This window comes from Mirounga angustirostris, unplaced genomic scaffold, assembly GCF_029215605.1.
Source record: "Mirounga angustirostris isolate CCGP_5_RB_7025 unplaced genomic scaffold, mMirAng1.0.hap1 SCAF_4, whole genome shotgun sequence".
NCBI classification, from domain to species: Eukaryota; Metazoa; Chordata; class Mammalia; order Carnivora; family Phocidae; genus Mirounga; species Mirounga angustirostris.
Genome location: NW_026991712.1, coordinates 61,783,260 through 61,805,833, shown reverse-complemented (window position 1 = coordinate 61,805,833; position 22,574 = coordinate 61,783,260). Strand labels below are relative to the sequence as shown.

Below are 22,574 nucleotides of genomic sequence, written 5' to 3'. Positions count from 1 at the left end.
ACCTGTCTTCCGTTAAAATAGGTAATTTTCTGTTGAGTTCAGGGCTTTTTTGAATTTATTAAAAATCAAGAGAAATTCACCTACACAATACACAGCTCAAAGGCCAGGTGAGGTCTCTTCAGTAAAGAAATACGGAGAATAAATTAAATTTCTGGATATAAGGGATTTATTAATTATGGTATTTATTTATTTATTTATTTATTTATTTATTTAGTATTTCAAGTAACCTCTATACCCAACATGGGGCTCAAGAGTGACATGCTCTACCGACTGAGCCAGCTAGGTGCCCCTTAATTATGATATTTTAATGAATGAATCAATACATTAAAAAATTTCTCAGCTTAATTTTGCATGAAAATCTGGTCATTTCTAGCACTGTTCCACAGAAGCCTCAAATTATATGAATTTATGTTTGGAAACCACTCATCAATTCGAAGTACATTCTCTGCAGAAAGGCTTTCTGAATGTCACCTCTCAGAAATAAGCCAAAAATGTGCTGAGCAATTACATAACTAGGTAGGAAAGCGGAGGCCAGAGGTAGGATGAGAATTCTGCGTTGTCTTGTCAAAACAATCCTGGTACCTTTCCGTTAATGATTTAGCTCTTACTCATTGTGCAATATCGAAGTATATGAAAAAGTACATAAACATTAACTTATCTGAATTATGCTAATGTGCAAGATTTAGAAGAAGGTTAATAGGTCGATGATTAAGAAAACAATCTCAAGTATGAGTTGTACAGACCATTAACATTTTTTTTTAAAATAACAGTTTTACCGAAATATAACTGACATGTCACACAATTCACCCATTTAAAGTATATGACTTAGGGGGTTTCAGTATATTTGCAGAGTTGTACAACCATTACGATAACCGGGTTTAGAATGTTCTTATTCCCCCCAAAAGAAACCCCATGACCACTAGGAGTCACTCCCCATGTCCCCCATACCCCAAGCCCTAGGCAACCACTTACCTACTACTTTCTTTCTCTACAGATTTGTCTGTTCTGGGCACTTCATACAAACGGTGTTGTATAATGTATCAGACCATTAATTTTAATAACATGTGAACTGTATCCAAATAGAATTTTAGCGATCCTCACATTTTGTGAGATGTTCTAAGACGACCTTGTACCTTCAGTGAGGACCCTGGAAAGTCTGGTTTAATAGTCTAGGATGGTGGCGCAAGAATCTGCGTCTTAATGTCCTGAGATGATTCTGATGATCACCCAGAGTTAGGAACCACTGCTGTAACATTGAAATGTTTTTAAAAAATATCATATGTATAACATTTATAGTGTGACACTCCAATTCACTCCCCCCAAAGGTTGAAATTAGATAATCTAATAAAAATAAAACACCACAAAGTAGTTGGTTCTTTAATGTAACTAGAAAGCTTTTCAGATTCTTTTTTTTTTTTTTTAAGGATTTTATTTATTTATTTGAGAGAGAGAATGAGATAGAGAGAGCATGAGAGGGGGGAGGGTCAGAGGGAGAAGCAGACTCCCTGCCGAGCAGGGAGCCCGATGCGGGACTCGATCCAGGGACTCCAGGATCATGACCTGAGCCGAAGGCAGTCGCTTAACCAACTGAGCCACCCAGGCGCCCGCTTTTCAGATTCTATGATTCTATAGAGTTCTAGCAAAATCTCCCTTATGATAGCTTGCCATGAGGGGCATCACCTAAACTGCAAATGAGGAGCGTATCTTGAAAGAACTTTTGGAACTGTTACTGTCTTCTAAGAAAGCATGGAGATTAAAAGTAAAGAGCGCTAGAGGGGCGCCTGGGTGGTTCTGCCGCCTTCGGCTCAGGTCATGATCCTGGCGTCCTGGGACTGAGTCCCACGTCGGGCTCCCTGCTCGGCGGGGGGTCTGCTTCTCTTTCTTCCTCTGCCCCTGCCCCCGCTTGTGCTCGCGTGCTCTCTCTCTCTCTCTCTGTCAGATAAATAAATAAATAAAATCTTAAAAAAAAGAGCACTAGAACTACCTTACCTAGATTCATGACCTGAGACGGAAGCATCTGTCTTTGGCCAGGCTGGCTGCTGGGTCTCATGGGGTTCCGAATCATGCCTCCTTGGACTGGCCGGCTCACAGCGCTGGTGGGAGCAGCACAGGTGACTCTCACGGCAGGACTCTGTGGTGCCCACTCCCCAGATGGCATCGTGGGCCGGGAAGCATTACCACCCACCATTCCTGCAGACAAGCCAGAGGAAACGGAGACATGGGGCAACTGAAAACATAGTCGGCACGGATGAACACCAGATGATCTCACTCTGTAGAAGACAATCATTCTGTAATACACAGTTGGCCCGATAGGTAACGCCCTCATTGGGACAGAAGCAGACCCCTGGCTAAGAAACAAGAGTTGGCAATTTCTACAGGTGCTCAAAGCACAGACTTGCCACTCTTCATAGTTCGGAAAAGCTGTTAAAATTGTTCCCACATGTACTTAGAAGCAGGTGCTGTGGTGTGTGGATAACCCCAACTTCCTTCCTCAGGAAGTGAATCACATTAGCTGATCTACACGTTAATGCTTTCCTTTCCAAAAGGGAGGTGAGGCTAAGAGAAACAAGGTTTAAACTGATAGTCAATACTCTGGTTATAAATCCAAATCACAGAATATCCCATGAAGCTGATGTCACATTTTTAAACCCTCAGCTCCCTTTCAGACTACTATAATTTGTTAAGCTTCTTTGGTAACCTCTAAAACATGAAGAAATTACAGGATCTTTCCACCACAGTTTTTTATATCCAAGGCAAGGGAACTCCTCCTCATAGTGTACTTCAATATACCTGGACCACCACATTCCTGATCATATAGATCAAAATGGGTTAGGGCAGATTGGTAAAATCTTTTTATACTTGAGATATTATCAGTTATTTGGCCACACTTAACAATAAGAGCACAATACTCCAAGCAGGACCAAGTGTTCGCTCTCTCTGGCCTGGCCCCTCAGGATGCTGACAATGGCCAAATATTGGCTAAGACTTGATATTCTAAAGGGGAAAAAAATCCAAGCGAGAACCCCGCATTTCGAAATGTTTAATGATGGATATATAAAAGTTTTGCTTTCATTATGGGGCGCCTGGGTGGTTCGGTCGGTTGAACATCTCCTTTTGGCTCAGGTCATGATCTTGGGGTCCTGGGATCAAGTCCCACGTTGGGTCCTTGCTCACTGGGGAGTCTGCTTCTCCCTCTGCCGCTCCCCACCACCACTCATGCTCTCTCTAATAAGTAAAATCTTAAAAAAAATAAAAGTTCTGTTTTCAAATAGATGGCTTGCTTTCATTTACTTTAATTACGATAACTAAAAATAGAGTATATTTAAGAAACGGAGAGAACATGTATTGCGGGTGGCTTTTCACTTGTGAAATGAGAATGTGCTACGTTAGGATGATAAGGAATAAAGGATAATTAATTTGACTGAAGAAGTCAGAACAATATTATAGTAATATATATTTTAAAAACCATTTGAAGATTAAATTTGAATTACACAAATGTATTATGGGAGAAAGGCATTTTATTTTTCCAAAAACCTGGTCTCTAAATAATATAACAAGATTACGGCAAGTCCAGAAAGCAGAAGGAAAAATGACCCACAATTCAACAACATTCCTGCAATTATAATAACTGGGGTCTCAATCTCTTTCAGGCTTTTTCTTTTTCTTTCTTGAAACAAAGCACAGGCACTGTATGATCTTTAGAGTCTGGACACCAGTGATCTCCAGGCTGCCCAGATTTGAAAACAGGTATACCCTAAATTCCTCCCTCCAAGACCTCTCCAAGAACTCAGAACTTCTTGTGTTCTCCTAATAAGGAGGCACTTTTAATAAGTCACTGGGGCTCCTATTCTGTTATAGAATGCTGCAGAAAGCAGTATTTTATTTATATAAATCAATACTTTATCTTAAATTATAAAATTAATATGGCCCTTATTTCTGTGAATACATAAAGTAGTGAAGTAGTGAGTGCCTGGCACATATGGTAGGCTATGCCCAATAAATATTTGTTGAAGGAATCAACGATTTTAATACAGCATGGTACACGCTTCCCCACGAATTGCTTGCTCATCAATACCCGAAAATAAATAAATCCAACTTTTCCCCTTAAACTGAATTCTCATTTTCAGCCAGCTGTCTAAAATGGCAATGTGCATAGAGATTCAAGACTAAGCTAAAAAAAAAAAAAAAGGAAAGAAAAAAACAAGAACAAATATAAATTCTTTTCATAATATCTATTTCTTTCAATGCCTTTTTCCTGAGTATTTCATTTTGTCAAAGGAAGAAGGCTGTAAATTGTGAGCAGTTCATTAGGAAACTCAGCATCCTGCTACTAGGTCTGTGATAAATAGATATTATAGGGTACAGGACGTGGTGGTAACAGCAATCACTGCTGCTCAGACGATTTCTAGCCTTAATTAGCTGGAAGTGCGGGAACGCGGTAGCTGTGATGACACTGAGTACCACTTAGCAAATGTGCAGGGGCAACTTGGCAGATACCTGAAGTCACAGCAAGTCAAGGTCCAAACCAGATCACAGGCAAAGTCATACATCTTCAAAAAGGGGGCCCTGGACCCGGGACTCTTAGACCAAGCCTATTACCATGTAAAGTTCTTTATTTTTAATTAACATTTTTCTGAAGAACTGTATCATTTATAAGTATGAAATGTTGGCTGAATTTTAAACTTTCATTCTGAAATTCTCCAAAAACAAATCATCAATTAATAGGAGGTTTTGGGATTATCAGCAGATTACAGGAGATGCCAGCAACCACCAAATCATTTTACACGTAACACTACAATGTCTAGAACAGTAAACTGCAAGAGAAGACATAAGCCTATGCTATAGGATTAATAATTAGAAATCCCGTAAAAGTAATGAGCACAGAATAAAATGGTCAGCTTACTGGAATGTTTCCCAATGCTTCACATGCCACTCTCCAGTCAAAGTTTGTAGAATTTTCTTACCTTCCAGTATTAGTTTCTAACATTAAAAAACATTCATTTGAAAAATTCTACTAGTCTGATGTGGATGAATACATCATTAAGTTAAATAACCCACCAATAAAGTAACAGTGCATTTGAGCCCTTACCTGTGCTACTGTTCCCTAAATTTCCTTGGTTTCCTATCATCCCTTGATTACCCATCATTCCTGGCTGAGGTATCACTGAGTAGGGACTACTGTTTCTGATTGGTGGGAAAGGTCCAGCACCAGTTGGGCTTTGCAATGTGATGTCAAGTGGTAAATTCTGGTTTGGCAATAACCTGCCCAGTTGCCCTGGTCGTGGGTTATTAAAAGCTAAGGAGAAAACAAATGAAAATTGAAGGTTAATATAGGATAATGGAAAAGAATAGCAACAGAAGCAGTGTTCAGGGAAAATGCTGTCTGTAAAATATCGAAGATATGCACATCAGGGACCAACTGCCTACGTAAAAGACAAACTCACAGACAAAAAAAAACAAAAACAAACCAAAATTTAATCAACAGGTCTCTTATTTAACTCTTAACAATCTTGCAAAAAGAGAGGAAAAAAACCCCCGTGTCTTTTACCATATAGTTTCCTCCCCAACACTAATTTCTAACATTTAATCATATTTGCTAAGTAAAACACTCGTATGGTCTTGTCCATACGTGCCATTATCGGAATTTAGGAGTCCTGCTTTGTCACAGCTATGAAGCTACGAACCTCTCCTGTATAGAGCCCCAAACCTAGACACACGTGGTCTGGACATAGAATTTCTTAACTGGACTTTCCTAGGAGTAGAATTAGGTTAGAAGTATCCATTTGCCTTGGAAGTTAAAATTTTTTAAGTGTGAACTCTGCCCCCGAAAGTCAGTACTAAAGATTTAGGGCCCTGTTTAATCTTCTAAATACAGCTTCTTTAAATGCCGGACACATTCAGATTTGAAAGGATTCTCGATGGTGGACTGACAGAATCCATGGTGGGGTGCGCACTGCACTGTACCATCACACAGACAACCAATAATTCGATGAGCACATTTTTAAATTTAAAAGTATACAGATACTATAAAGGACAGTTTATAGAGCTCCTTTATGAAATAGTATCAAGTATTTTGTTTTCACCGACTTACATAAGCATAGTATGAAACAGAACATTCAGAATAAGTAAGTTCTTAACAATTAATAACAGAAATAAAACATTTAGAAGAATTAGGGCTCGGAATGGGAATGGTGCATGCTTAATCATGATTCCCTCAGGTTTAGCTCTCTGGTTGGCACTCAACAATCTGACCACCATCAGGAGGTACAAATAGAGGAGAAAGCATGAGTCCCCATGCCACCCTTCATTAATGCCTCCGGTTAATGAGCATAAACTTCTCTAGTGTGCTTCTTACTCACTCCCTGACTCTTTGACTTTGTGATCGCCCATGGTCCGGAAGTACCTTCCATTCCTCGGGAAACACGAAGGTTTGAGAGATGATGACAAACACAAACTATTTGGTTTTACCCATTTCAGAATAATCAAGAATCACTTGAGAAAAGATCTAGTAATTAAAGATATTTTGTGATTTGGTTGATGATTGCCATTTCCAGTTTGAGAACAAATGCTAAGCACAGAATGAGACTGTACTTGACGAGGGAAAAATCATTCTGTTCATCAAGTTAACGCTAAGGACGTCATCTATCGTTCCATAAATTATGTCTCTGTACAGGAGAAGTATTTTCTTCCATTCAAAACTGTTGGACTACTTCAGGTAACTGAGTTTGTAAACTAAGTGATCCTGGTGAAGAAAGAATTCGTCTTAAGCTTAAAAAAATCTAAAATAAAAAGAATAAATGATAGAAAAAATGTATTTTCTAAAATAGTCTAAGGTCTTCCAGCTTTATACCAAATTAGTTAAAAGTGTACTTAGAAAACAAGTATGATAAAGTTCCATTCAAACTGATAATTAAAAGATTATTCCTAAGAGATAGGCTATTTTTAATGTGTGTAGCCTGTTCACGTATTATGATTAAATATTAAGAATTTTTAATAGCATTTTATTCCTAAAAAGTCAGCCTAACTTTATAATTTTCTATATTTAAAGTATCCACTTATATACTCAAACACATAAAGTCTATTTTAAACCCCATTTCTGAAGGCAGTAGCAAAAATAAAGGGAAACATGACAACCATCCAAAGAACTTTATCTATGTAGGTCAGTCTCACTGCAAATTGATTAAATTAACCCCCAGAGAATGCTGGAAAGCCATGTTCAAGAGTCCATTTTGAATGGTGTTTTGAAGAACCAAGACAGTAGATGGCGCTATTTGATCACAAAAACCTTGAAGTGACTAAGCTGTTTGTATCAGATTTTAATAATCACTGTTTCTAATGGTGATTATATGGGAATTTCTTGGCATAACCATCAATATCTCATACTCACTGCTCTGTGAAATTCGCAATGCTGTTTTCTGGGCTCCAACAGGTGTAACAGGACTGTTTTCAGCTGTGAGTTGCATGAGGTCATTGATGATGGCTTGCTTGTCAACTGATCCAGCAGGGGCGCCTGGCCGCGTGTCTGGGAAAAGCTGTGGTAATTGACTATTCTGCAAATCATCCAAAATCTCCTCCAAGTTGTCCAGCTCACTGCCAGGCTGCAGTTAACAAACACAAGAGTTTATCCAGTCCCACCCTGAGAGTGGGCCCCACAGCCCCATCTGCAGTTACAGACCCAACAGGCACGAGGCACCAGCACAACCACACAAAGGATGCAGACACACACGCAGACCTCGGGCCTAACAAGGGAATTGATCAGCTTTTAAAAATTTAAACTGACAAAGGCCAAATAACTTAATCCCTTCGTCCTCTATTTCCTCATCTAGAAAAAGAGCTCTCTTCCAGTGCTGATTCATTGGCAATGTATAAATTCCCCTTTATGTATGCTAATAATTCAATCAGTCATGAGTATGTATATTTCTAATTAACTCTGAGTGTACTAGGACTTATGGTCCAGGTCTAGGTTTTGTGGTTAACTCTAAGAAATAACAACAACAAAAAACTGGTTCAAAAAAAAAAATATGATCCAAATTTACACTACATCAGTGTTTTGTAGGTGGTCATTTCCTTCCAGGATTTCTTTTTTTAAGAGCAGGGGGTAAAACGCAAAATAAGCGCAAAATAAGCTCAAAGTCACCATGAATAGTTAAGCACTGCCTTTTCGATTTGACTGGTGTTTTTTTTCCTGCTTGCACTTTCAGTTTCAAATGACACTGGCTTTCTCAGTCAGTCACCAGCTTAGGTGACAAAATGTAGGGAAGCAGGATAAAAACATGGTGTCCCATACACAGCATCTATTAACCTGACTTCACAGAAGGCAGAACAGTGTTTCTTAGGGCTTTTCCTTCTACTGAAGTCATTTCATTTCAATTACCAACATCAAAATAGTAAGGTGAATATCACCACTATCTCACACCTACTACTTTTCTTCCAGAAAGCTCAACTTATTTTATATTCTTTTAAGTAGAACCTATCAGGCAGTGCTAACCACACAAGAAAATGGAGAAGTTAAATGTCAGCAGTAGTTTCTAATGAAGAAAGTGGTAAGAATGATCTCTTGGATGTGTAGGTGGAAACACAGAAGCTAGGTAATTCCCTCAAAGTCACTGGATGGACTCTGAATCCTTGACCATGACTAGACATTTTATTGACACAGGGCATTCAAATGAAATTGTTTACATCCGATAGGAGGTAATACTTGGAGCAAAATGGCTCACAGTTTTATTCTATATACAACTCCTATTCCCCAGGCAGAGGTTGGATTTACTAAGGTTTTTGCAATTTATGGCATATGTAGTATCTGTATGGGAAGTCTTACTGGACATATTTCTCAAGTTGGGAAAGATAAACTGAAGTGACATTTTATTTCATTCCTTCTTCAGAGTCAACTAGCTTAGTAATAACCTGGAGATCAACTTTCTAGGAAATTCCCAGTGTGTTGTTGGGGCAATTACAAGACCATTTTCTAGTTTAGTTTAGCCACGCATTTCTAACAAAAGACGGAGGCATCAAATATTGGAAAGATATATCTTAGGTAAGGCTTCCAAAGTTAGCATCCTAAAGTATAGACAGACACAAATGATCCTTGGGGAGACACCTCACTGCACACCTACGTCCCCTCCAAGGGCAACACAGTCAGGTTCTCCTCCGGAGAGGAAGCACACTGCTGTTTTGTTGCTGAGTCCTAAATGACGTAGTGTGTAATGTGTGCAGGGGCTGTGCTGCATTTAAAAAACATGTAGCTACATGTTCACACTGTTAGAGCCATAGGAGAACCCACACCCAGTAATCTCTTGTCATCCATCTCATGATCATTCTGCTAGGGTACATACTTATGGGGTAAAATGGTGGGCGGAACTGCTCACACTACTTAACCACTTCGTAGCTGCCCCTTCCTTTCTTCTGAACGTGTATAGATGATTTTGTGTAAGTTAAATGTACATGTAAAGTGACTCCATTGTAAGTCTATCTTTATCATGTTTTGTTGAATACAAAAGGATAAACATCAGTATGAACATTTATTGTCCTCCAAGGACAGTTCCTGGAACACAGTCATGGACACTCAGTCAATTGGATGAATTCCTTTAACCATATTAACCTGTGATTTAAGAAAATTTCCCAGGATCAACTAAATTTCTCATAGAAATTCCTGTAATTTCCATTATTTTCTCAGAAAAATATTTCATACAAATGTGTGATAAATATCCTTGTAACTGTGTCATTAAAATAACTATAGAGATAAGAAAGAGGTTCTCTAATAAACTGAAGTTTATTGCTGTCCTATGAAACCAGGTTTCCCTACTATGCTGCTGCCTTGTGTAGAGTATTTTATTTATTTATTTATTTAAAAGATTTTATTTATTTGACAGAGAGAGACACAGCCAGAGAGGGAACACAAGCAGGGGGAGTGGGAGAGGGAGAAGCAGGCTTCCCACTGAGCAGAGAGCCCGATGCGGGGCTCGATCCCAGGACCCTGGGATCATGACCTGAGCCGAAGGCAGACGCCCAACAACTGAGCCACCCAGGCGCCCCTAGAGTATTTTAAAAAGTGGTCCTTGAAGCTCATTGTGTGTGTGTGGGGGTGGTGGTGGGAAGAGTAGGGGGTGAGGGAGGAGGAAGGAAGGGTGAATAAGTAAAGTAGTAAGTTGCTTCTTGAGAAAGCTTTGCAGATTGCCTTGGATGAGAAACAGCCAAAAATAAATAGGTTCATATAAACAGTAATAAATATAAAGTATATTATTATCCTCAGTGGATGCTCTTATACTTGCCCCCAATCCCAGATATGTGTAGAAGAAAGTTTTTACAGTGTAGATTAACAACAGCCTATGTCTAGACTCCTATCTTTCCTTTACCTTTATTCTTTTCACCCAAATAAAATTATACTTTAAACCACGTCCATCAAACAGAAAAATAACTATCATCATAGTTTCAAAGAGTTCTAACGACAAAATTCATGATTCTTCCTATGTAATCTACTCTTGTGTCTAATATAATGAGTTGAAAATAAGTCTAACATTATACGTATAAAATGTTAAAATATATTTGGATGGCTGGGTCGCCTGGGTGGCTCAGTAGGTTAAGTGTCCGCATTCAGCTCAGGTCATGATCCCAGAGTCCTGGGATCGAGCCCCGCGTCTGGCTCCCCGCTCAGCAGGGAGTCTGCTTGTCCTTCTCCCTCTGCTCCTTCCCCTCCCGCTTGTGCTCTCTCTCTCAAATAAAATCTAATATATATGTGTGTGCATGTGTTATTTGGATGGTTTAAATCAATTTATTGGTTTTTTAATTTCGAATAATTAGAAAATTTAAAATCCAGTATTTTCCTTGGTTGATTTTTATTTCTAAAAAGCATGTATTAAAAACTCATTTTCAAGTTTTAATCTCTGCCATTTTAAGAGCCAACCAAATTCAACTGTGGATCAGTCTAGTTCTGACAATTAACTAAACACTTTTTGGGGGGGCCTGGGTGGCTCAGTCACTAAGTGTCTGCCTTCGGCTCAGGTCATGATCCCAGGGTCCTGGGATTGATCCCGCATCGGGCTCCCTGCCCAGCGGGGAGTCTGTTCCTCCCTCTGACCCTCCCCCCAACCCCCCCGCTCCTGCTTTCTCTCTCTCTCTCAAATAAATAAAATCTTTAAATAAAAAAAAAAAAACAAAAAAAACTGAACACTTTTTTGTCTTAAGAAAGCCATGTAGGAACTTCTTGGTTTCATAGTCAAAAGAAATTGGTTCTTTGGATCCCCATAACTATGGACATTATTCGAATTCATTCAGTTTGCCATCAGAAGAATACATTATATAATTTTCCCCACTGGAGATAATATTGTTTTGCTTGTGCTTATTTCTTGTTAATTTTTGGAGTACACATTTAACATTCCTCTAATTGTCTTAAGCATACTTTAAATGTTCTTCATCAAAGACGTAAAATTCAGAATGTCTACTATAACCCCTTCAGCTGTTTGGCAATAAAATCTGATGATTATGGCATTTTTTTCTGTAGTTACGTAAGTTTTGGAAGGGATAGATTTGATCACATTAAGTTTCTGATCAAATATCCCCTTCCCCCCTAAATTTTTTTAAGCTTTAATTCTCACCAAAAGTTCTCCTAGTCCATGTCTACTTTTTTTTTTTTTTTTTAAGATTTTATTTATTTATTTGACAGAGAGAGAGATAGTGAGAGCAGGAACACAAGCCAGGGGAGTGGGAGAGGGAGAAGTAGGCTTCCCGCTGAGCAGGGAGCCCGATGCGCGGCTCGATCCCAGGACGACCCTGGGATCAGTGCCTGAGCCGAAGGCAGACGCTTAACTAATGAGCCACCCAGGCGCCCCAGTCCATGTCTACTTTGTTAGGCATTTCTTCACAAGACAAAAAGATTAATGCCTTCCTTTAAAATGCTTTGCCAAGATTCTTCAAAGTTTTGCTTAGGCATCTATTCGAATGCTCAAATTAGCCACATCAATTTGAATAGTTAGTTTAAACTATTTCGGGCAGAAAATGAGTCAGAAAGATTTTTATAAAAGTTCTACAAAATGAAAATTGGACTTGATTTCTTTAATTTTTCATTTTTCTGGTTTTATGAATTTTTCATGTGTCAAATCAACTTGTTCTCTGAAGGAAATATAAAGAGCACAGGCATTTTAATAACATAAGTGTCTTAATAAGTTACAAAACATTTTTTCAGAAATTTAAATAAAAAGTGTAATTTTACCACATTTGCCTAACATAAAATTGTTAAAAAAAAAAAAAGGTAGGGCGCCTGGGTGGCTCAGTTGGTTAAGCGACTGCCTTCGGCTCAGGTCATGATCCTGGAGTCCCTGGATCGAGTCCCGCATCGGGCTCCCTGCTCGGCGGGGAGTCTGCTTCTGACCCTCCCCCCTCTCATGTGCTTGCTCTCTCTCTCATATAAATAAATAAAATCTTTAAAAAAAAAAAAAAGGTAAAATTGTTAGAAGATGGTAATACAATTCTATCACATTTGGTGGGAAATTTTCAGGACATTGCCAGTTTAAAATATGGTTTGCCTTTCTGGTGGAGGTAAATAGCAAGATGTTCCTTTTAGACTAGCTCTAAGCCGTCATTATAACTGGCCCAGTAGCGTTAGAAAGAACCTAAGACTATCAACATGCTCCACTGGGTAAGTAAGTATGTAACTTGAAAGTCTGTAAACATATTGGAAATTTTTCAGTCGCTGCTTCCTGTTGGTGACGAAATGCCGTAGAAACAACTGTTGTTTAAATACTCTACCCAGTAAAGAATGCTATTTTAGGTATAATAGCACCATCGAAGTACTTCCTGTCCTTAGTAAGTTGTAGGTAAGTTAAACACACACTTGGTTAATGGCTCTTTTCTGAGTCAAAATAACAAGCCCGTTGAGTGCATAATTCAGGCTCCCTAACAGTTTATCTTATTAAATAAAAAACTTGTATTCCTCTGAAATGAAAGAAAAAAACTTTAACAAACCGGTAGAGCAGTTAAAAGGAGATACAATTAATCTGTTTTGGGAATAGTGAAGGCAAGCAGGAGGCAAAAGAATCACTGTTTTTTCCTTAAAGTAAGTCACTCTAACTTTGATCTAAATTTAGGTAATGCATACTTCCTGTGGTAACTTTTCAAGTTGCAATGTTTTCAATGTTAAGTTTGCTCTGAAGCAGTATTTTTTGGCAGAGTTTTATTTTTAACTGGGAGTGAATGGAGGGTGAGACCAGGGACTGGGTTTCATTAAGAAAAAAAATTGTGTGTGTGTGTACACACTGCTTTTTGGTCCCAAAATCACAGATTTGTGCTGATGTTCCCTAGGTAAGATGACTTTGATTAGAAAAACGTGTCTCCTAAACAACAATCAGAAACGGCAAGTGACTCAAGGACTTAAAAAATTCTTTTTTTTGGTCAGTTTCTTGTCTGAAGTTAGCATCATCACACACTAAATATAGACATGCCAAACAGTGTCCCCCTTCCCTGACCCTCTAAGTCCCTAGGGCCTCAGGCCTGGGATAGAAATAAATTCTGTGTATGGAGGGAGGGGCCAGCCACTTAGCCACTGAGCTAAGGTGGCCCTCATGAGTCACCATCTTGCACTCTAGCATGTGTTAGGGAGACGTGAGTGACAGTATCTGTGCCTGCCACTTGCTCTGTATATTCTAATCTAGTAAACCTCAAAAGATGAAAACATTGACAGTCATCAATACAGTTTCACCCTACACTTGATCCAAGGTATTGCTACTAACTTTCTGCTGAAAGAAACTGAGTTTCCCCCACTTACTGATTTTACAGCATTACAGAATAGCTGTATTGTCGAACCCTGCACTAACATCTAAGTTCTAAGGTTAATTATCAAAGATGATTATAGAATTAGGATGTTTCCCTGGTGAAGGGCATGGAGGTTTAAAAAAATCATCTCTCTCTTATAGGAATACAGCATCTGCCAAGACATCAAAGTGAAAGAAATGAAGGAAGCTAAGTAAGTGCTTAGAAGGGCGGATGGAGCCCAGCTCTATGGGGCGAGTGTGTTTGGCATCAGGCTTCCTGATTCCTGCTTTCAATCCTAGCCCTGCCCCTGGGCCAACCTCGGCTGACTCAGCAGAGTTCAAGTATAGCAAGGGAGTGCTGCTCTCTTCTCTCCCCATCCACACCTAGTCCCCCAAGACAGTGACACATAAACTCTCCACTTGCAAAACAAATTTCAAGACAAATTAGTGAACCATTTTAAGTAGAAAGGCCAATGCGGCTTCTTCACTTGTTAACCAATGTGGACTTAAAAGATTTGAAGTCCAGGCCTGTTCCCAGGGATTAGAGAGGGAGTTGATAATGCAGGGTGAAGTTTTGGATCATTAACTCAGCCCGTCACTGAGTCCCCAGGAAACATCTTATGCCAAACCATTATGTCAGAAATAACGCTCAAAAAAAAAAGAAAGAAAGAAAAGAAAAGAATTCTTTAACATGAACCAGAAGGTTCGGTTGATGATAGAGGGCGCGATGGTCTTCATTAGGTTTGAAAACCAAACTCTGATCTTAAAGAGAGAGAAAGGTAAATGGGAAATAATTTAATGAAGTCTGTCCTGACAAAGCCAGTTTCAAGGAAGTGATTATCTCCAATTTAGGCATCTTCTATTAACAGGGTCAGCAAACTACAGCTGGCCTGTAGGCTAAATCCTGCCCACCACCTGTTTTCCTATGGCCCCGAGCTAAGAAGGAATTTACATTTTTTAATAATTGAAAAAAAAAATCAAAAGAAGAGCATTTTGTGACACACAAAAACTGTATAAAATCCAAATATCAGTGGCTGTCAGTAAAGTTTTATTAGAACACAGCGCTCTCATTTGTCTGCATAGTGTCTATGGCCGTTTTTGGACCACAGTGGCAGAGACTGGTCCGTAGAGCCTAAAATACTCACCACTTGGCCCTTTCCAGGAAAAAAAAAAAAAAAGTCAGCCTTCCCCTGGTGGATGAAAGTGTCACTTGTTCCTAGACAGGAGTATTTGGAACAGGGAGCTTCAGTGAGAATTAACTCTGTCTCCAAGTAAGAACAACAAAGGAGAAGGCTTATTTTTATCCCTTCACCTGAGGCCTCCAAATGCCCCTGTGAAAATCCTTGATGGATATGGATTAGTATACCTGAGAGAACACATTACACAACTTACCTGCTCACTAGGCTCAAAGCTCATCTCCTCCTTCTCAGTTTTCATAGCTATTAATTTTGTGTTACTGGCAGGGTCTGTCTTACTGTCCAGTCGCTCAAGTTTGGGGGTCATTTCTGGTAAACCAATATCTTTAGTATCATCTTTATCTAGCAAGTAGCGAAGTAGTGCATTCTCTTTCTTCTTGGGGCTCACTGGCTCTTGTTTAATAGTCACTTCTGAGCCGGGAGCCGTGCTGTTGGCCTCCTGGCTCAGCTCTTTGCCTGTGGCTTCTGCTGTTAACTTAGCCAAGTCCACAGGGGAGCTGCTGTCCTGCAAGAGTCTGTGCAAAATCTTATGCTTCTCCTTGAGCGAGGTTCCATGCGTCGAGCCAGGACCAGGCAGGCTCGCTGTGGAGTCCTTGTTTGTGTCCGACAGGGAGCTGGGTAAGGGCGAGGGCTCCATCTGGTCCGATTTGGTGGTCAACAGCTGCAGGAGTTTGGTCTGTCCTTTGCTGTCATGCAGCCGATTCTGTGCATCAGCTCTCTCACCGCTCACAGCCTGGGGCATGCTGGAATCGTCCGTCTCCTTCTGCTCTCCGGGACGGCAGCTGCTCTCTGCTTGACCAGTTGTACCTTCAGCCGGCTCCCCATAAAGCCCGAAACAGTCTTTGGAGTCTAAGCTCCCCATCTTGCTGAGTGGGGGAGGGTTCATATTAACGGGGGAGTTTTGCAAATTGCCCAGTTTCAGGTCTGGTGAAGCCAGCGACGACCCTAGTGAGACCCCGTGCCCCTCGCTGAGGGCCTGAAGTGCGTTGAGGGAACTGTTGGTGTAGCTATGGCTATTTCCTGTGCTGCTGCAAACTCCCACAGGGGAATGCAAGCTTCCTGCGGGCGAAAACTGGCTGGGTGGGATTCGAGGGCTGCCGGCCACTCCGGGGCTCATGCGATGCCGCGGGGAAAGCATGGAGTTGGGCTGTCCTGGATTCATGCCAGGGCTGCTCTGGGAGGGACTGTTCATTTTGAGTGCATAGTTACTACCCTGAGGAGTGGTTGCTTGCATGCTTGACACATGGTTCATTCCCCCGGAACCACCAAACCTGCCCATGGGCATGCCCATTTGCTCCTTTGGGCCATTGATGGGAAAATTTATATTGCTACCAAGGGTCATGTCCTGACCTGGGTTCCCACTGCACATGGCCTGATGGGCAGGGCTGCTAGAGCTAAGTGGATTCAGTGGCTTCCCCATCGCTTGTCCCGTCAGATCTGGATTCATGACACACACATTCTGCTCTCTGTACAATGAGGAAAGAAATATAAAAGGAAACACATTTAGCAAGTTGTTATTAATTTTAAAAAAATGAGGTGGCCTCTTTTCTTTAAAAGAACAGACTACATTTAAAGGACAGATAATACTTGGATGAAACAATCTGCAATTATGGACAAGACTAAGCACGCATAATTTTGGACCAAGAGGGATGTTTTTCAGTCAACTCATTAAGATGTCTGCGGTTTTACAGAGGAGGTGTCTTTAAATGTGACTGCTACTGGACTGAAATTGTAGTTACCAGACAAGACATTAGAGGGGTTCCAATTACATAATACTATCTTTCTCATTACATGGTATATTATCATGAATAACTGAGAACTTGTACCATCTTAAAGGAAGGACCCTAACAAGCAGAGCTGTCTTCAATTATTTGCCGGATCACAATTCCTAACAAGAGACCCATCTGTAAGCCCAGAGAGCTCTGAGGTCTACTAGGCTCAAGACGGATAGCAAACTCAGCGGGGAAAGGGGGGAACTCGCCCCTAACTAGTAGAGACTCCGCAAGTTCTAGAGCCAGTAAAGGTATCAAAAGTATTTAGAACTAGATCACCTTGTCTAACAGATCCCCTTGCAGGTCAAAGCGAGAGCCTCCAAAACAGACAACATGGGACGGAACTTCAGAGTGACCTTGCTCTGTGATCTTATTCCCCAACGCCCAGACAACTTCAATCCACTCCCTTACTGGTGACTAAAAGCAGGTTTTCCAGGCTAAATGATTTTCCAAGCCCTATGAGCTTTAATTTACAGCCTTGGCAGTCACTTGTGAGTTACCACATGTGTTCCCAAATCCAAACAAAACAGGTTTCACAAATTGTCAAACATCAGCTTTCACTTAGGGGGGTGAAATTTGGCACATCTGTAATCACTTTCAAATTGTTTCAGTTTGAGGTCAGATTTATTAACAGTTGGCAAACAGGGATGCCTGATTTTTTTTTATTCCTAAATAAGAAAGTATATAATGGAGAAATGTAAGAAAAGAGGATTCTTTAACCAGAGCAACTTTATATATCTTCTGATAGTACCTCATAAAGTTTTATATAGCACATACATACATATTTACATAACTCGAAATATAATCATTTTCCTAAATTTGTGCTCTAAAACAGTATAGTTTATGACATTTGTTTTAAAATCAGCATTCAATTTTCTGTACTGTCATTTTTTAATGGAAATGTTTATTAGCTTTCAATCGAAAGGCCAAAATCCAGAAGTTAATTTAAACCCGAGGAGGGGGGAAAACCTAAAATACTCCCTCTAAGTATAATATATTTGGAAGTTTCAGATTTCCACGCCCAGGAGCAGAAGTCCTGTTAGCGGCTTCACTATTTCTGCACCGCATGCGTCACCCCTGGGAACGGACCGACTTCCCTTCTCCGGTATGACAGGCGGTCCTGTCGGAGCAAAGTGAGCGCTAGCCCGTGCCCTTCCAGCTGGGTTTTAAAATTCACTAGTGGTAAGGCACAGATTCGGAGTATAGTCTACTTTGCCGGTATCGTAAGTTGTCCGTTGGCCAAAAGTTCATAGCAACTTAATTTTGTATTCTACCTGCCTGGGGCTGATGAACAGAGATGTCTCACAAGGCTGAAAAGCTCTAGGGGGGGATCTATTGCTTTCGAACCATTTCCTCCTGATTTGGGGAAGGGAAAATGACTTCTTAGAACGGGGATTACCTGTGAAGCATATGTAACGATATTACAAGCTGAGGTTCATTAGTAGTCTGAGAACGGATGAGTTTGCTCTTCGTTTGTGCAGCAACAAGAGTGCCGTCGGACAAGGAAAAACGATAGATCTGACTGAACGCCAATCCTTGTCTCAGCACTGTAGGCAAGCAGGGAAAGAGAATGCACGTTTAGGAAAAAAAAATCTGAGAGTGGGGGCGGGAGAAGACATACTAATAGTAATAAACTTCATCTTGCCATTTTCCTACCAGCACGTTAACAAGAGTTGTAAGTACTATTTCATGATATTGAAACTTTTTAACATTTTAAAAGCACGCTCATTTTTTACTCAAAATACTAACAAATTCAATATATTGTTTTGTTTTGTTTAAATAAGGCTTGGACCCTCGAACTATGTTCTTTTTAAAATCTTCAGTACCACGATGAAAGAGTGTAAACCATTTGTTGGCTCAGAACTAGTTTTACAAAGATTTGTTTAAAATATCAGAAAACAATACAATGCATAAACATGATACTTTTAAAGTATACAATTTGCCTTTAACTTCCTTTTAAACTAATAAAAATATTACAGTAAAATTTATGACATTAAATATATTCTCTGAATAGTCATCTTTTCATCTTGAAGTATCTCATAATACTATCACCCATTCTGTTTCTCAGTGTGTAAGAAGTGTTATTTCTGTGGATAGGACAACAGGAAGTAAAAGATAAACAGAAAAATCTTTTCAGAAGAGAAAAAAGGCTAAATAGAAAACTGAAACAATAAAAGTGGAATTGGTTTAATTTCTGGATAAAGAATCTGGTGTTTCCATTTTCAAGACAACAGAAGAAAATATAACAAATCAACTAGGTTAAAATAATTTCTCTTAAAATTTCAGATTTATCTTTTAAAACAACTATATTTTAAAGCTTTCAAATACCACCTATTTAAAAAGAACACTTTTTTTTTTAAGATTTTATTTATTTATTTGAGAGAGAGAATGAGAGAGAGCACATGAGGGGGGGAGGGCCAGAGGGAGAAGCAGACTCCCTGCTGAGCAGGGAGCCCGATGTGGGACTCGATCCAGGGACTCCAGGATCATGACCTGAGCCGAAGGCAGTCGCTTAACCAACTGAGCCACCCAGGCGCCCAAGAACACTCTTTTTAAAAAGAACATTTTGATTCAGAAAAAAAGTAGTCATATAATTTGGTTACCCTCTTAAACCACTTTAAGAAGACTACAATGTTTTTATCACATAATCCTCTCTATATATGTTGTGGATTGAATAGCTAGCCCCATGAATAGCCAGATCGAGCACATTCATGATTCCACAAAATTGCCACAAGTGAGTGAGGGAGGGAGGGAGGGAGTCACTGACACACAACATGGATTCTGGTTTTTCTTTAAAAAAGTTCACTTCGAGCAATTTCCCTTATGAAACCCCCTCTGCAGTTTCAGTTACATGCAGTATTTAGGTATTTCTGCCATCAACTGTTACATGAAGTTACTCAGGAGTGGCAGTCCTGGAAATGAATTACTGTACGTCTCTGTATCTTGCTTTGCACAATGAGTAGGTTCCTATAAAGCAGAATGAATACAGTATTTATAATGGGATTCCCAATTTGAATAGCTTACAATTTTGGAATTTCATCTGTGATCAGTTAAGATTTTCTATTTCCATTTAATTAGATATGTTTAAGCATGCACCTGAATTCATTTAGGAAGCTCTTCCATTTAAACACAAACTTTTAGATTTTTTACTCAATGTGATTGGTTATCTTTGATCTTACCTACTTCACACATTTGGATGCAGGGTATTTCATACATTTTGTAGTTTCCCTTCAGTGGGTCTGGTCTGTTTAAGCCTACCACAGTGCCTGATACATTTCTATAAACCCTTTTTTGTAAGGAATCAGGAAGCCACAGAATTGAGTGTAGGGCACTGCTACTCAGGGTTCAAGGACACTGAACATGTTTGCTCACGGTGATTTCTTATTCATATTTCTAATTCTTACTATTTTTTATTTTATTGTTTTTAAAAAGAATTTTTATTTATTTGAGCGAGAGAGAGGGCACAAGCGGGGGGAAAGGCAGGGAGAGGGAGAAGAGACTCCTCACTGAGTTTGGCTTGATTCCACAACCCTGAGATCATGACCTGAGTCAGATGCTTAATCAACTGAGACACCTAGGCGCCCCTGTTGTTACTATTTCTTTTTCTTGGAAGATTTATTTGAGAGAGAGGGAGAGAGGTGGGGAGGGGCAGAGGGAGAGGGATAGAGAATCTTAAGCAGGCTCCACGTCCGGCACAGCACGGAGTCGGGCTCCAGGCTCAATATCATGACCCTGAGGATCATGACCTGAGCCAAAATCAAGAGTTGGAGGCTTAACCAACTGAGTCCCCCAGGCACCCCCATTGTTACTATTTTTTAAATTTTAAACCAGATCTAGTGAAATAGTAAGTTAAATACTGATTTCTGCCAAATATAGACTCTTAACTTCCTCTTATTCTTTCCAACTTAGAGAAAAATGCTGAAAGGAACAAATTGCTGGATTATGTACTTACTTCTAAGAAGGATAAATAAGATGAAAAAGAGGAATAAGATGAGAAAAAAAGAAGGGCATGGGGAGGGAGGTCATCTACTATGATTTGTACTTTTTCATAGGCAATCTTAAAGCACAGAGTTTATGCATACAAACACTACTGGTAAAATGCTAAGGTCATAGATGCACATTAAATGGAAGATGACAGGCTAAACCTCTGTTTTCAATGAGGAGTTAGGACTTTTTTCTGCCAAAATGCAGACAATTTGCCAAACCGAGTCACAGGGCACACTCTGCTGGCCCACAGGCATCACAGCCCCTCCCTGGAGAATCCAGGCCTCCTAACCAGGTGCACCCTGCCAGGACATACAGTGTCCTGTATGAGAGGAGGACCAAAAGACCAGGAGAAGAAGTGTCTCTCTCCCCCACTTAGTTCTTTTTTTTTTTTTTTTTTTTTTATTTATTTTTGAGAGAGAGAAAATGAGAGAGAGAGAGAAAATGAGAGGGGTAAGGGTCAAAGGGAGAAGCAGACTCCCTGCTAAGCAGGGAGCCCGATGCAGGACTCAATCCCAGGACTCTAGGATCATGACCTGAGCCGAAGGCAGTCGCTTAACCAACTGAGCCACCCAGGCGCCTCCCCCACTTAGTTCTTAATAAGTGCTAAGGAAGGCAGTTTTTCTTCGTTCTCACCAATATAACAAAAAACCAGAACGCACTTGAGGAAATGTGATTCTGTGCAAAGCACAGCAGAGGGACGGCCAGGATGTGCCTCCGATTAAACTCCAGTGCTGACAAGCCAGTCATTTCACCTGCTTCTGCCTCCTCATCTATAGCTCGAGTCCTAACACCTACCTCACAGGTGCGTTGAGGATCAACAAGATACTGTAGAGAAGGAAGATGCTGGACAAAGACCAGGTGCTCTGTAAGGGTGTTATTACTACTGACCTAGGACTTCGAAGTTCTGGGTTTGGTTCTAGCTGTCTTGTTAATTAACTGTCAGTCTAGCTGTCCTGTGACCTCAGACAAGTCACTTCATTTCTTCGGGCCTTCGAGAAACAGTCTTTAGGGGTCATCATCTGGAAGGAGGGCTTGGGACCCTATTGTTACCTCTACTGGGAGTTCAGCTGCTCTTGCAAATTTCATTTCATTCTTATTTCCAGATTTTCCTTATGATTCAGAGATTTCTTTTGATATTAAATGGCACCTTATTATGTAGTCTTATACATACAGAAGCCTTAGGATCAGAGAAAATGACCTCTTTCCCTTCCCTTTCTTCTGTTTTTATGAAATTATCTCCTGTTTATCTCATTCTTCTGCCCCACAGGTTTCTATTAAATTTTCCTTTAGATGGCGACATTTTCTGGGCCAGACGACACAAGTACATATGAACACAAAAAGTCAACAGATCCAAGTTTCCTGAGGTGAACTTCAGGATCACTGTTTCAGAGAAAGCTCCCACAGGAAGCAGTAATATAGCATAAAGCGATGTCAACTTCAAGAGAAGTACCATGGAGAGATGCTTACCTTCATGATGATGCCTCTTAGCATAGGACACGGCTTCCCCCTCGTGCTGTGCATGGAACTTCTGAATGCACCTTCTCACCAGGTCCTCCCAGCCTGGTTTCATGGCTGCCCGCATGGTGCTAGTATCCAGTGAAGTGATCTTGCCTATTAAATAACAGCAAGCATTACACCTACATACTCATCTATTATGTATGGAAGTGATTAACATTTTAAAAGATAAAAATTTATTTATTTAGACTAGGTAGCACAAGTACACGAACCAAAAGGGCAGACAGTGAAAATAAGTGTCCCTCCCTCTCTCCTTCCTGCGGCCCCTGGATGCTTCCGTCCCAGCGCCCGTCACTGTCCCCCGCTTCTTTGCAGTCTTCTAAACAGACTCCCTGCCTTACAAATATGTAGATATTCTTTGG

The 22,574-nt window shown here is 40.2% G+C and overlaps 1 protein-coding gene across 14 annotated transcripts in view; it reads right to left on the bottom strand.

The window, feature by feature from the left end:
* Nucleotides 1–22,574, bottom strand: part of NCOA2 (nuclear receptor coactivator 2) — a 290,419-nt gene that overhangs the window by 31,783 nt on the left and 236,062 nt on the right. For 13 of the 14 annotated variants that reach the window (XM_064588232.1, XM_064588229.1, XM_054512572.2 and 10 more), the window contains 6 exons: nucleotides 22,165–22,308; nucleotides 18,110–18,257; nucleotides 15,135–16,404; nucleotides 7,388–7,598; nucleotides 5,090–5,296; nucleotides 1,990–2,190 (listed from right to left, as the gene is read on the bottom strand). In XM_064588232.1, the coding sequence (XP_064444302.1) occupies nucleotides 1,990–2,190; nucleotides 5,090–5,296; nucleotides 7,388–7,598; nucleotides 15,135–16,404; nucleotides 18,110–18,257; nucleotides 22,165–22,308 (2,181 nt within the window). The remainder of the gene's footprint in view (nucleotides 1–1,989; nucleotides 2,191–5,089; nucleotides 5,297–7,387; nucleotides 7,599–15,134; nucleotides 16,405–18,109; nucleotides 18,258–22,164; nucleotides 22,309–22,574) is intronic. The other variant, XM_045896423.3, reaches the window with a different exon arrangement.